Source organism: Ammodytes marinus, assembly GCF_949987685.1.
Source record: "Ammodytes marinus genome assembly, chromosome: 7".
NCBI lineage: Eukaryota > Metazoa > Chordata > Actinopteri > Uranoscopiformes > Ammodytidae > Ammodytes > Ammodytes marinus.
This window is the reverse complement of record NC_137211.1, coordinates 21,590,608-21,605,723: the sequence shown is the minus strand read 5'-3', so window position 1 is coordinate 21,605,723 and position 15,116 is coordinate 21,590,608. Positions and strand designations below refer to the sequence as shown.

At 39.1% G+C, this 15,116-nt stretch overlaps 1 protein-coding gene across 1 annotated transcript in view; it reads left to right on the top strand.

Moving 5' to 3' along the window:
• Positions 1-15,116, top strand: part of LOC307252912 (piezo-type mechanosensitive ion channel component 2) — a gene marked incomplete at both ends in the record, with an annotated part of 44,723 nt that overhangs the window by 14,096 nt on the left and 15,511 nt on the right. Inside the window, 24 exons of the mRNA XM_080030734.1 lie at positions 88-242; positions 1,099-1,365; positions 3,779-3,887; positions 4,100-4,224; positions 5,103-5,162; positions 6,064-6,212; positions 6,355-6,519; positions 6,801-6,842; positions 7,319-7,428; positions 7,591-7,766; positions 8,069-8,245; positions 8,420-8,584; positions 9,543-9,743; positions 9,847-10,051; positions 10,566-10,667; positions 10,774-10,939; positions 11,613-11,856; positions 11,975-12,071; positions 12,710-12,869; positions 13,307-13,396; positions 13,576-13,655; positions 13,856-13,921; positions 14,257-14,369; positions 14,542-14,662. Coding sequence (XP_079886860.1) covers positions 88-242; positions 1,099-1,365; positions 3,779-3,887; positions 4,100-4,224; positions 5,103-5,162; positions 6,064-6,212; positions 6,355-6,519; positions 6,801-6,842; positions 7,319-7,428; positions 7,591-7,766; positions 8,069-8,245; positions 8,420-8,584; positions 9,543-9,743; positions 9,847-10,051; positions 10,566-10,667; positions 10,774-10,939; positions 11,613-11,856; positions 11,975-12,071; positions 12,710-12,869; positions 13,307-13,396; positions 13,576-13,655; positions 13,856-13,921; positions 14,257-14,369; positions 14,542-14,662 — 3,345 coding nt within the window. The remainder of the gene's footprint in view (positions 1-87; positions 243-1,098; positions 1,366-3,778; positions 3,888-4,099; positions 4,225-5,102; positions 5,163-6,063; positions 6,213-6,354; positions 6,520-6,800; positions 6,843-7,318; positions 7,429-7,590; positions 7,767-8,068; positions 8,246-8,419; positions 8,585-9,542; positions 9,744-9,846; positions 10,052-10,565; positions 10,668-10,773; positions 10,940-11,612; positions 11,857-11,974; positions 12,072-12,709; positions 12,870-13,306; positions 13,397-13,575; positions 13,656-13,855; positions 13,922-14,256; positions 14,370-14,541; positions 14,663-15,116) is intronic.

Here is a 15,116-nt window from a genome sequence, read left to right as displayed (position 1 = left end):
TCCTTGTTTCTGGGGTCTAAGAGTTTTTGGTCTGTTTACTAAACTAATTTCAACATAAACCTTTTCTCTCACCCCTAGCTGTCTCAGAGACGGACGGTGAAGGAGAAAATGGGGACAAGTCTGAAGAGGACCAGAGGACTCCAGCAGAGGCATCTGTTCCCTCCTCTGGCCCGAGTGGCCTGGTCATCTTTGGACTGTTGGTGCAAAAACACAGCTATGTCAGCGCCCTCATCATCATGATGGTAAACTATTGATCTATGAAAGTTTGTTTGGATACTGTTTTAGCAACCATGACTAGTGCCATCATGGAGGTCAATAGGAGACAAGTTATATCTAAAAAGGGAAAATTATCATAATATATTGTAATTATATAGGCTAGCACTTTTCTTGAAACTTGAAGTTGCTTAATTTTGGAGTAGGTCAAGTCAATAATTTCACAGGCACTGAAGATAATACTGTATAAGACAAAATAAGGAGCTTCAGAGTTCAGACATTTAGCTTCAGCAGTATAAGGGACAAACTAATAAAAAACAGCAAACAACACAATACTCCAGTCCACTGTATGTGTTTTACATTGTCTTATAAGTATTTTTTGTCTGACCAACAGTCCAAAAGATATAGCCATAGTAGCCTATAGAGAATGATATAAAATTAAAAGAGAAAACTTTCAAGAAGTTTGAACCAATGTTTGGCATTTTTGACTGATACATTATAACTTATTGACAACACTAGTATTAAAGCACTGTTTGGGGTAAGTAGCTACTAGCTAGCTAATATTAGCTATTGGGGGAATTAAACCAACGGTAGCATTAGCAGTTTTAGCACAACAAAAACTGTTTTTGACACTTTGTTTGCTAGCTTGGCTAACCAACTCGCATTATGTACCAAACAATCCAACAAAGTAGGTGGAAGAGGGCAAAGGAATTGTTGTAGACTTAAAAATAATATTGTATCAAAAACGGTATATTACTAATACTAAACAATAAACACGTTAGCACGGTTACTACAATTATCTATTTCCATGTTGTTAATGCTAACATAACAGGAATAGCCGTTTGGCTGAAATAATGTCCCCATTTGAAAAAAATATATTTTCAGGTGTGGAGTATCACCTACAACAGCTGGCTGACTTTTGCCCTGCTGGTGTGGTCCTGTATTATTTGGATGATGCGAGACCGCCGCCGCTACGCCATGATGTCCGCTCCGTTCCTGGCTATCTACGGCACCGTCCTGTTAGTGCTGGGCTTCCTGAGCGGGCTGCGTCTGAGCCGGGCCGAGCTGTACCCCGGGCTCCCCCTGGCCGTTATAGTGGACTTCGACCTGAACAGCTATCATCCCGCGCCAAGTGTTCACCTGGGGGCAAAGGTGAGGTGGAGAAGGCCTTTTTGTTGGTCTTACATTTTTTTTTAAAAAGATAAACCGATAACCAACACTTTACAATAGGGGTAGGCCTACATCAATTAACTGTTAGTTAATTCTAAGTTAATGCTATTTAGTTAGCCTAATGCATTGTTAACGCCATTGTTAACGCCATTTGGTAAGTGTTAATGCAAACTAAGCATAACAGTTAAGCATTTACTAAGCATTAACTAACAGTCAATTAATGTAGGCCTACCCTAATTGTAAAGTGTTACCGAAAAACATTATCAGGTCATGAAAAGCAGTAGGCTAGAACAAAGCTATTGCTTACCACATTTAAAATGTGGAAATTTGCTCTGTTAATAGGCTGAAGCACAGACCTGTGTAGTTCTCCTATGGATTCTTTGTTTCTGGCCAGCAAAGGGTTAAAACTGGAGTTTAAACTCTACATTTTTTTTTTTTTTAAAGTGGCATATTAGTCTAAGAACTATGCATACAAGGTTATTTTGCATCCTATTCTTTTGGTAGCAATGCTGTTCTGGCCACTAAATTGTTTTATAATTGTAACACAGATATGTGTTACAATTAAAAAAAGTTAAATGAAAAATGAGGTGGAGATTTGTCTTTGTCCACCTGCTGGTCCATACTATCGACCGGCTGCCTGTAAATCTTGTAGTTTCTCGGGGTACCAGGAAACGTTGCTCTTTATCACTCTCAATCCTCCTGCCTCCCCTACTGATCGATCTCGCTGTCCTTTGCACGTACGCTTCAGCCAGGGTTGCTAGGAAACCAGAACTTGAGGGCGAGTGATGAATGAGCAGATGTTGATTAATATAATTGTGTTGTTACTTGATTCAGAGTTACGTCCGCTGAAAACGTTGACTTGTGATCTCTGTAACGACATCACGAAACATGATTTTTTTCTTTATTGATAATATGCAAAACAATGCCCGAATCATTCAATGATGTTCTTCCCAGTCCTCGGGGGCTCGGACTCATCTAACAGTGCTTTACAAAATGTATAAAGAGAAATCATGTAAGTGGGAAAAGAGGATCGAAGACATAAGATGCGAGAGCGCTAAGTTTTAACATATAGGGTGAATTCAGGCATCTTGGGACACTTTCCGAAAATATATGTCTTGTGGAAGTTTTAGGCTAAGTATGATTCAAAGGTCTTTTCCCATCACATGATACCATTCTAAACAGCTTGAGATCTCTACTATGGAACAGAGAAGAAAAAATAAGTCAAAATTAAACACAGGATGAATGACTCTTCAGCAAACACACATTGACCCAAAAAACATTTTTCAAGGCATTACTGTCATCTTGGGACACCTGTTATTGGCATCTTGGGACAATTAAAACACATCAAATTGAAGTAATAAAACAGTAGCAATTCAAATAAAAAGCACTTTAATCTCAAAGGAAGGGTGCAACAGATTATCTTAATCATTGTTGAGCTACAATGCCTAGGAAAATCAAAAAAAATGAACTCAACAAATATTCACTAAAACTACCATTGAGCTAGCTGGCAGTGCTAATGATAAATGTGATGCTAATTGCTTGCTAGCTATTATAAACCGATTTTTTTATAATAAAAGCTATTTGGAATAATTGATTTGCAAATTTTACCATCTAAATGTATGAGGACAAAATTCCCCATTAAAATAACTTGAATCACTGTGTCCCATGATGCCAGTAATACACTGTCCCAAGATGCCAATTGGCAATTGGCATCTTGGGACAGTGACAAAATCACATTTTTTACAGAAAATAAGATTGATCTGAACATTATTTTTTTAAATTCTGATTGACCACTCTATTACCTAACATAATATATACACATTACAAACATCCATACATTTGTTAGATTTTTATGATCTTAACATCATTTACAAGAAAACGCTATGTCATTTGACTTTTCATCTAAATTCACTGCAATGCTGTTGAATATGGCTAGACCATGCCACCAAAAGTGATGTCATGACCACATAACCAATATTTTTTCATTCCAAACTTTCTCATGATTGGCTCAGTGTAGAATTTTAGAAATAAAATATTATTCATATCAAGAAAAACATGATAAAGCTTAACTGTCCCAAGATGCCAGTTGTCCCAAGATGCCTGAATTCACCCTAAGAATTAAATATGATATTTCTTTATAAAAGGATGAAATAAAATAGAATAGAGTGCTGTTCCAAAGCAAACTAACGACTGGAGTTTAGATTTGTAGCCTAACAGTGTCTTTGAACCATGGTTGTAGTAAAATACATTTCTAGGCTCTTTTTCAACCGTTGTTGTGTTAAATTTATTAATATGTGTATGTTACTTGGAACTATGATTATTAAAGCAGATTGTGAAACTGTGCATGAAAATGACATGCTCTGTACTCATGATGACCCACTGTGTCTGCTTGCAGGTCTTATACAGCTTCAGCTTTTGGCTGATGTTTCGTCAGCAGCTTAAGGAGAGACAAGAGGAGCAGAGCTTAAAGGCGGAATCTCTAGATGAAGTCAAAGTTGTGACACGTAATTTATTTTCAATTTGCTTATTACAAATAGAACAGGTAGGCTACTGTGTTAGAGAATAACATTTCATTTGTAGTACGATCTGTGAATTGATTAAATCATTATGACATGAAGCCAGGCTGAATTATGGACTTTATTCTGTTCAATCCTTTTATATTCTCCCCTGGGTTTTCTCCATCTTGTAATTATTTTCTTGGTGTCCTCCGTATCAGCAGAAGAAAGTCAGCCATCGCCTCTGGCAGCGATGCTGATCTCAGGAGTGAAAGGGACGCTAGTGAAATACTGGATCCTCTTCTGCTGCTCCATGTTCTTTGTGGTCAGCTTCTCGGGAGGAAAGGTATTTATTGAAAGCTTTTAAAACTAAGGAAAATCCCCTTCATTAGGTGTTTCTATCATACTTGGCCAATACTACTCCTGTGTGAAATCAGGAAATTACAGTGAATTTGGCCGAACATATATTTCATTATAGCCTGCATGCCTGAATTATTCTGCAGAAGGTTTCAGGGCAATTGTGGAGTTATATATTTTGATCATATTTCCCTATTATTGTCACTATTTTATTAGCTGCTGCATTCATTCACCATTCCACTTCATACAAAGTTAATTAGCCTTGTCAAACACCTAACATGAAAAACATTACTCTATAATTGAATTTGGATTAGTTGTGTATTTATAACTGTTATTTATATTCCAGTATCTGCACAATCCATGCATGTTTTTTGGTTTCTTTTTTTGGTTAATACTTGTCCCAGAGCATGTGGACAGAACTCTGTGAAATTCCGTCCACCAGCTCAGGATATTTTGTTTATTCCCAAACAAAGCGTGAACATATCTACTAAGATTTATGATGATTGGACAAATGGTCAGTGAATTATGGCCAAATTTCCTGCTCTTTGCGAAGTTGTTTGATTGATGGCATGTTTTTAGATAGGTCTCTCTTGCTCATTTATATTGTGTTGGTGATTCTCAGTTCCACATGGACAAAATTGGTTGAAATCCAAAAGGTAGATGTCATATTTCAGATAAAGCAGATACGCATACAATCCATCATGGCAAGCTTTTATGGGTTGGATATGTGTGTCAAATTTCCTGACGTTTGGACTCACAATGTGGCTGGACAGGCACTTTGGACAGGTTTTCCTGAAGTTCACTTATTGTTTGTCAGATGACCTGCCAGTTAGACAAATAAAAAATAACTACATTTTTCTTGCTTAGGTGGTCGTCTACAAGATCCTTTACATTGTCCTCTTCCTCTTCTGTGTTGTCCTCTATCAGGTTAGTGATTTTCCTTGTGATTTTAGAGATCTGGCTGGTCAGTGACAGCTAGCATTTAGTCTTGTCTTTTTTTAATTGAAGTAGACTGATGAAGACTTTAGTTTTTTAACTTCTCCATTTTCTATATTCAGGACACCGTGCATCTTTACTGTAATATTTATGTCTTGGTGTCATAATCAACCTTTATTCTTTATGCATTGTACACAAAGTCAAGCAGATGATTGCTAAACATTTGATATTGAGTTTGCTGGGGTCAAAAAGTAGAGAGGAAATCTGCTGTAATAGACACTGTTCTGTAACACGCATAGCCACTATAGCTCTTACACTGTAATGTGTTGCCGCCTAAATTATCATTAGTGAATCATTCAGCTGTTGTTTGTGAAAAAAAACGGTCCAAATCAATCTTGGGAAAGCACACACAAACAGTTTATGTGCCGCTCAATCAAATTCTACAGGTAAACGGTATTGATTATGACTTATGAACACATACATAATCTTTTTGTTTCTCTTTTCCTGTTTTCTCTTCCCATCTTATGTTTCTGCTGACCTATTAGAAACATGGTAGGCACTTACAGGAAGGCCTAATGGCTGTGGACAAAACAGCCACATTTTTTTCTGTTCAGACAACATCAGCAATTCTGGTGTTTTACATACTTGAGTGTGTGTAAAAAATGAATAAAGGCAACACTTGTCACTGATGTCACAGTCTAACTTACCTACTAGTTTGGAATATACAGAACATTTAACCCTAACACCTGCGGCCATTAAAAATGGAAATAGGGAATTAAAATTACAACGAGACGTGTGTAACAGTTTAACTTTATCAAGGTCAATAGTGAGGTTAAGATCTGTTGCTTCAGAAAAACGGTGCCGTATCACTGTCTGTTATCTGTACATTAAGATCCGCTATGACGTGTGGCGGCGGGTCCTGAAGACGTTCTGGGCGGTGGTGGTCGGTTACTCCATGGTGGTGTTGATAGCCATCTACCTGTACCAGTTCAGGAGCGTGTCTGGGCTCTTCAAACAGATCATGGGCATGTCCGAGGAAGGGTGAGCTTATGGGCCTATGAGTTTGTGCTTCTTTTTTTACTTTAAGAATAAAGCGAGAACATGCATTGTGTTTGATGATGAGGTTTTTCAGCAGACATGGCATCCCTTTTGCTATATTAATCATATCTTTACACCTTACCAGTCTTCGTGACCTGGGTTTGGAGCGGTACGACACAGTGGAGCTGTTTGCACGTATCCTGCTACCTGCTGTGTTCCTCTTGGCTTGCATCCTCCAGCTGCACTACTTCAACTCAGACTTCCTGGCTCTCACTGACCTCGACAACGTACCTGTCAGACAGGCTTCCAGGTGAGATGGCAAGAATATGTGCATTCATTGGAAAAATAACCAGACTACCACTTGATATAAACATTTCTAAGTAAAGAACAATACAAAATCTGATCATTAATTAATTGTGAAAATGTAATTGAGGCAAAATGACTTTGTGCCTCATATAAAACAATACCACTGATGATTGGTATAGTGACATTTTATCTTGAACATTAAACCAAGTCTGTTTTCTCTGATATACATTCCTTTTCAACTGCTAGACATCTAATTTTTTCCAATCCATTCTTCTCTCCAACCAGTGAGGAAGAGATCAAGAGCTCGGTCAATGTGATATCTGAAACGTAAGAGTTGCAATTATTCCTTTATGAATGTTTTGTTGCACATAAACTGCAGACATTTTGACGCTTTTGGTGTTAAGACGCATTACAATTAATTGTATCTCCCACAGTGGATTTAATGCCTGTAGATACGATCGGTGTTTGAACCAGAAAGAGTTGGCCACATTTTGTCCTGCTTAGATTATGATTGTGAAACAAATTATCAATTTCTTTTTTCAGTATCCTTCACAGTAACACAATTATCAGAAATACTCAGGTTAATTTTCATACATCTCTTTAATTTAATTTCAGTGTTAAAGAAAACATTGAAATGCTCCAGAAAAGGTAAGGCTGATGTTTGTGTCTACAGCACAACATACTGTATTATGGTTATTTGGAAGATAATTCATTTTCCTTACATACTTTGTGTGTTTTGATGAATCTGAAAATTAATCTTTCCCAATGTGCAGACATTTAAAATGTTTCCTTTTGTCTTCCAGGCTAGTCAAGGAGCAACTGGGAACCGGAAAAAGTCAGGACACTCTGGACAGTGTTGGACAAACCACCTCAGAGAAAGGAGCCGAGGAGCAGGAGGAGATGACAGGAGAGGGTAATTTTAGTTCAAGATCCAAAAAAGCTTTTGTGCCTCCTTTTGTTGAGTCAGCTGGAGTGGGACAAATAATTAATCTGGCATTGTATAACAATGGGTGGATAGGATGTTCAAATTATGTCTAATGTCCTTCCCTACTTTGCAATTGTCTCTTCCTTGCAGAATCTGTCCCCAGCACCCAGGAGGACAAGTGGGTTGTGATAGTAGACCGGGCAAGCCTCTTGCTCATTATTGCTCTGTCAGGACTCCAAAGGCTCCAGGAGCAGATGTGGAGACTGCTGGAGCTCCACAGCCTCAAAATCGTGTCCTCCGGCATCATCTGGGTGTCACTTCAAGAGGTGGGCTGTTTGACCAGTACGTGTGTGTGTGTGTGTGTGTGTGTGTGTGTGTGTGTGTGTGTGCTTACTTGATATATTTAAAAATAGTTTTTTTCTTGTTATCTTCTCATTTCTTTTATGCCAGAAGTGGAGGTAGAATCAATAGATGAACAACCATATTTTGAGCCTTTAATAACTTTACTGACATATTCGGTGAGAAAAGTTGTTGTGACTAATGCTTATTTAACTCATGTCAAATGTGTTGTTCTGTGCTCACCAATGTATTTCTTGGAAAAAGTGACATGTTGACATCATTTTAACAGGTTTCTGTCATGAACTTGCTCTTCTTGGTTCTGTGGGTGTTTGCACTCCCGTTCCCACGGTTACGACCTATGGCATCCAGCATTTCTGCTGTTTGGGCCTGCGTCATGGTGGTGTGCAAGATGTTTTACCAGCTTAAAGTCATCAAACCCCTTGATTACTCCTCCAACTGCACAGCTGTGAGTATCATAAATGTGTTTGTCTGTAACCGTGGGCTTTAAACCCTCTGGTGTTATTTGTTGTATTTGGAGTATGTATTTAATAAAACCTTTGTCATGTGCTCATCATTACACAGACACACACAAAGACACAAACATATTCCTAATTACACATGAATGTCGTTTGTATCTCAGTTCCTGGTACCGTCCAACAGCTCGGGCCTGGATGATGAAGACGAGATTAGAGGGAACATGATGGAGCTGCTCAGGAGGTCTATTCTCTACATCGAGCCAGTAGACCCCGTTGACTGGTGTGGAGCGCTGCGTAAATGTGAGGGCAGGGTCCTCCCCTGTCTAAGGGTATGGTACACTCAACCAGGTTTTGGGTTAACTATGCTGTGTCTGAAATCGCGCACTTCTGTACTTACACTTACTTTTTTGAGTGCACTTTGCGCAAAACCGGAGAGTGTGCCAAAATGCAGTGCACTGTAAGTTCCTCGGTCGTGCACTCAAAACGGTCTAAAACTTGAGTGTGGAGCGATGGACACTCAATGGCCGCCATCTTGCCTACGTAGCGGAGAGGACGGGACATTAAAATCAAAATAGAGGAGCTTGAAGCAACTGTGGAGACGGGCGTGCTCTACAAAAGTTAAATTACACATTTGTTTAGTTTTTCCGTACAACTACACTGTTTTAGACTGTATCCGACCGTTTAAAAAAAAATACCACCGAAGAAGAACCTTCAAAATGCGAAGTAATTTCCAGTAGGTGCGCGACGGCAGTTTGGACAGTGCACTGTAGAAATGAGAGCACTGCGTCTATAAGTAAGTGTACTGTATGGATAATAAAGTGCACTCAATGTAAGTGCACTTACGTGAGTGCGCGATTTCAGACGCAACTCAGGTTAAAGATACATAACATGTATATTTTACATCAACTTATCCCCCAATTTATTAGGTACACCTGTTCAATTGCTTGTTAACACATATAACTATCAGCTTATAACACATCATCCCGATATATGAATTCCTTATAGAGTTGCAGCTTTAATGCCAGGGGCTCATTGGCTAGGGCAAACGAGAGGGGAAGGTGGGCATCCCTGTCTTTTCCCCCTTCCAAGGGGGAAGTAACCAAACCGAGCATTGTTAGATAGGAATTTTAGCAATTCAAATCAAATGCATCAAGAGTAATCACTACATTTGGGCATTTTGACCAAGCCGAGTAGATAGATATGATAAAGAGTGCCAGTCTTTTTTAGCGAAGAATAAAGACGTTATACGAAATACAACACACTTGCTAACTATTTTCTATTTTGAAGAACCATCTCATGGTGCTGGGGCTCTTGGTCTTTGAGGCGACTGTTTCCAGGCACCAGCTCTACTTTCGTCTCCATAATGATCTTAAGGTCCCTCCATTTAGTATCATCTTCCACGGCATCACAAGGCAGCACCTTGATCACGGAATCCTGCCATGCATCAAGTACTTCATCAACTTCTTCTTCTACAAATTCGGACTAGAGGTACTGTTTAGCGGCAGAAGAGTGTGAGTGTGTACATCTGTTTGTATGTATCATACTTGTTTCTCTGACATTGACTTCTAAATATGGACCCACTTCTCCTTAGATCAGTTTAGTTGTGGCCGTCAATGTGATTGGTCAGAGGATGGATTTCTATGCCCTGCTCCATTCTTGCGCCTTAATGGCTGTCCTGTCACGGCGACGAAGGAAGGCTATCGGCGAGGTGTGGCCCAAGTACTGCTGCTTCACTGCATTGCTTATGGTGCTGCAGTACCTGCTCTGCATTGGCATCCCTCCCGCTTTCTGTGTTGGTAAGGGCTTTTTTTCATTCATCTTTAAATTTTTTGTATGATGTACAAGTTTCTTAACAAACTTTTAAATTTGCTGGTTTTAACACCTGGTGTGGTATGGCCATAAATATCCATATAAAGATACAGCAGTTTGAACTGAGCAGTGTAAGCAGGGAGAAAGTAAAAAATGACACCTACAGAAAATGTAGACTCCAAAAACAGGAAGAATAGGCTATTGTGCCATGTACACCGATCAAAAAGCAAGAAAAACATTGCATGACGGTAATGATTAATGTTGATTGATGATTTATGAAACTTGCTTTAGACAAAAGATATAACAAAGATAAAAATCAGATAAGCAGCAAATTGTTACATTTAAGAATGTGGATCCACTAAATATTTGGTGTTTGTGCATGGAAGAATTGATCAATAGTAGCTGATTATTTTTCTGTAGATTGAAATTTTGATCATCAACTCGTTTCTGCACTGTTTAACACAAAATGAGCTATTCTAATGTATACTATTCTCCAATCAGATTACCCCTGGAGAACCGCCATTCAACCTTTGACCTCTAATGTCATTAAATGGTTTTACCTTCCTGACTTCGCCATGATGCCCAATCCTTCATTCATATTCTGTGAGTTGCTCTTCTTTTCACTTTTCTCCTAACTTTGAACCTTATTGCTCCTCTGTGGTTCCTAGTGTCAGATTCTGAACTGCCCTCTCCCTCATGCTCTCTGCAGATGACCACCTCCTGTTGCTCTGCTCCTCTCTGCAGTGGCAGGTATTTGAAGAAGAGAACAGAGCGGCGGTGCGACTGCTGGCCGGAGACAATGTTGAGATCAGCCGCAGTCTGGATCCTTGCTCCTTCAACCAGTACATTCCTGTCGATAACTTCCTTCACTGCAGGTCAGAAATACCAACAATGCTCTTCTGGTCTTGGTTCCACTCGCATCATATCACAGATTTGACTTGGTTTCAATGTCATGTTGAAATCTTTCATATTAATCAATTCTATAAAAAATTTAAATTGTCATTTAATAGATCATTGATCTATTTTCTCCTCTCCCTGAATGTGATTCCACCTCAAAGTGTAAATTTAAAGAACCAAGATAAGAACAGGAAAAGGCTCCATAATCCAGCACTTAGTTAATCTCTTCAAACAGCTTCCTGCACTGCAGGCGGATAATTGGGAGTCCCATCATTGTGGTTTGTGGTCGTTTTAGGAGCATTAAGGATTTGAGTTAGATCATTAATTCATGTCTGTTGCCAAACTCATGAAAGCTGTTCTGGTAAACTGAAACTGCTGGATAAGCATTCATTGGCATTTTTGTTTTTGATTTTTTTTTCTATGTTTATGGCCTTCTTCAACTTTCTACTGCGAGTGCTTACTAAATTTGCAATCTCCCAGAAGGCAGAATATATTGAAGCCTCAATCGAAGCTAAATATTTGCATTGATAATATTCATTGACATTGAAATTGAAGGAGCTGTGTTGTTTTGAGAGACAAGAGAATTGTGATTGCACTTTGTCTCATCAATACATTTCTTCCATCAAACAACAATATCTGTCCGGACATCAGGTGCTACCTGGACATGGTGAAGGTGTTTGTGTTCAGCTATTTCTTCTGGCTGGTGCTGTGCCTCATCTTTATCACCGGCACCACGAGGATCAACATCTTCTGTCTGGGTTACCTGGTGGCCTGTTTCTACTTCATGTTGTTTGGAGGAAGTGTGTTAATGCAGCCTGTCAAATGCATCCTGCGACTGTGGGACTGGCTCATCGGATACACCTGCTTTGTGATCGCCATGAAGAACCTGTTGTCTGTGAGTCCCCGCAGTAAAGTAATATAAGTCAAATATGAGTCAATGTTTTGCTTTTAAACAGGCTCTATCCTGTCGAGTATAACCTCTTCCTGCTATTCCTGTATTTTTTTGGGCTCAGCTCGGTTCTTGTGCCTACCTGGACAGCCTGTTGATTAACGGATGCTGGTTAATTCAAGCCTTCAGCATGGTCTGCACCATAAAAGGCTACGACGTCCGTAAGTTTCTAGATAGATAGATCAATCTAAGAGCACGTGTTTGTATACAGTTTGTGTGTAAAGAGATTAAAAAAAAGCATATATACAGTAAGAATTTTTGACATTATAACATGTTATAACATTTACAGTGCTAAGACTAGAACTGCGTATGTCATACTGTATATAGCTTTCATATGTCATTTCATTACACACTTTGAAACGCTTGCTCGGCACCACCCACTTGTCCCTTATATATTGTCCCACATGAAAAACAAAATGTGCCTTTTAAACATGATTTTATTCCTTTTCTGTTTCTTCTTTTGTTTTTATCTTTCTAGTTCCACTTTGTTGGAAAAGTCAAATTCAATTTAATGTTAGTCGACAGTGTGAAGTGACTATAACAATACTTTGTATCATCTTAATATTTGTGTAACATTAGGATATTAGGAAACTTCAATTAATGAATGTATAATAAGGCAAGCATAGTATTGGAGTTCATGTTAGAACACAGTCAGATATACAGTGCGTAGAGGATTCAGAAAACTGGAAAATTTGACTTTTTTGGAGCATCTGTTTATGCAACCTAATAGTTAAATCAATTATCATTGATTTATTCAAAGTGAGTATAACACATCTCTTCCTTCCCTTCCATGTTTCAGCTGAACCCGACGCTGAGTGCGAGCTGCCGGAGGGTGAGGCCGGCATTGTCTGGGATGCCATCTGTTTCACTGTTCTCCTGGCACAGAGGAGGGTTTTCCTCAGCTACTACTTTCTCTTCGTGGTGTCCGACCTCAAGTCTTCTAAGATATTGGCCTCCAGGTCTGTGCTCCAAAACAAAGCTTAGCAACCTCTTTCTGATGTAACTTTAATGCAGCACTAGATAACTTTACAATACATTTGACAGTGTGGGGTGTGGTATAAATGTCTTTGGATGTATCAGCAAAGACTCTCAGCTGTTCTTTGTATAGACCTACTTTAGATGTAATGGCCTTATAACGTTTTTGCAAAATGTAATTGGCCAAACATTGTGAATCTAGTGTATGATTTAGGAAGGATGGAAACTTCATATTATTACATTTTGCTGTAGTTAAATCATAATAATTGGAAAAGGAGATCACTAACCCATTGTGTAGTCAAAAGTGTTCTACAGAGCACCCGACGGGAAAAATAGTAAAAAAACGCAAGCAGCAGTAATAAAATTGCTCCAATAACGGCTAAGGTCCACTTATTTTCCTCTACTTCTATCTACCTCTTAGGGGAGCTGAACTGTTTGAGGCCAAAGTGAAGAAGCTGGTAGCAGCCAGACTGGAGGACGAGAAGAAATCTGTGGCGACACTAAAGAAACAGTAAGAAACGTCCAGCAGAGTCACTATAAAGTACAGACAGCACACGTTCTGACTGTACATTAATTAATGTATCTAGCTTAACCCTAACAATAACCCTGACAACAGAAATGTCCCCTCCAGTCTCAATTTAATCCTCTAAGTAAGTGGTTAACTTGCCTTTTTCACCAATCTTCTTGTAGGATGGAGAAGATCAAATCCAAACAGAAGAGTCGGCCCGACAAACCAGCTCTCCCTGCGGATCAAGAGCAGGTGACACTGGGTAACACAAATCAATCTTTTTTCTGTTTCTACTGTTAATGATTAAGCAAAGCAAATCCTACCATTTATTGACCAAATAACAATTAAAGGCTTAGTCTTTATAGTTTGGCTTTTGAGCTTGGGTTATTTGAGCTAAATTCATTAAGTGTTGTATTTTGTTTGATCATTATCAGTGAAATAAAATGAACCTGTGTTTTCTAGGTGATGATGACAAATCAAAGAGAGATGCAGGAAAATGGTGGAAGCCCTGGGTGTCTCAGCCAGGAGGTGAGCCTCAACATCAAACCACCTAAATACTCACTCAATACTCTCAGAGAGATGCACAGATGGTTAAGCCACTCCAGTTGGAAAGAATGAAGAACAAATTTTTTCCTCAAAGGAGTCCTTCCTGGCCGGAGAGACGTTTGTCACTCACGCTTCGTATTTGAAAACATTCCATTCAGCGCCCTGTTGTTGACCTAGCTTCTGTACTGGTGCAGCTTTGGTTGAGATCTTATATATATTTATATACTATCTATGGTTGAGATGCCTTGCCTAAAGGCTCAACAGTAGGCCTACACATAGCAATATACTGTAGCTTTGACACTTCTGTTTTCATGCAGTGGAAAACAACTGTGGCTACCACCTGTTTGAGAGTGAGAGCGAGGAGGAAGAGGAAGAAGTCACAGAGAAGAAAGAAGAAGAGGAACCAATAAAAAAGAAATCTGCTTTCCAGGTGAGCACAAGAGAAACACAGTAAAAACTAAAAAAGAAACGATACATTTAATGTTCTTCCATAAACTTAATGATTATTGTAGTTTCGATGTGCTCCCTAAAGGTTAGCCAGTCGGATTTCTCTATATATGACGTATCATCTGAGACGTGTATCTGTGTGTCTGACATCCCAGTTGGCCTACAACGCCTGGGTCACTAGTTCTAAGACAGCTCTGAAGGACGTGAAGAAGGAGAAGAAAATAATCAAGAAAGAGGAGAAGAAGAGAGAAAAGAGAGAGCTGCGGCTACAGCAGGGTGAGAGAGCCACATGTGTTTATACTGTATAACAGCATCTAAATATCCTCTGTATTCCCTTCTAATTTAATCACATCTTAACATCTTTGAATCCAAATGTCACAGTGGCTCAATGCTTTAACAAATGATATACACAGCAAACACCCCAAAAGCGAAATCTACTATGTTAACACAGCATTTACTTATTTTCTTTTAGTTCGTTCTGAAGGTGGCATTAGAGACCGGGTCATTAACAACTTTTAAAACTTTACCCTCTAAAGCCGGAAAATGTGCCAGATGACAAAATGCCAAATAAATATTAAAGCTCGCAAAGCTTTCTTTTCCCTTTGCCCCAACGTTGCCATGAAGTTCCAAAAAGTCAGAATCAGATTCTTCTGAAGTTGGACACAAATGGCACCAGAAGAAAAGTCATGTCACAAGAACTTCAGGATTGCTTAACTAGGGCAAAGGATCG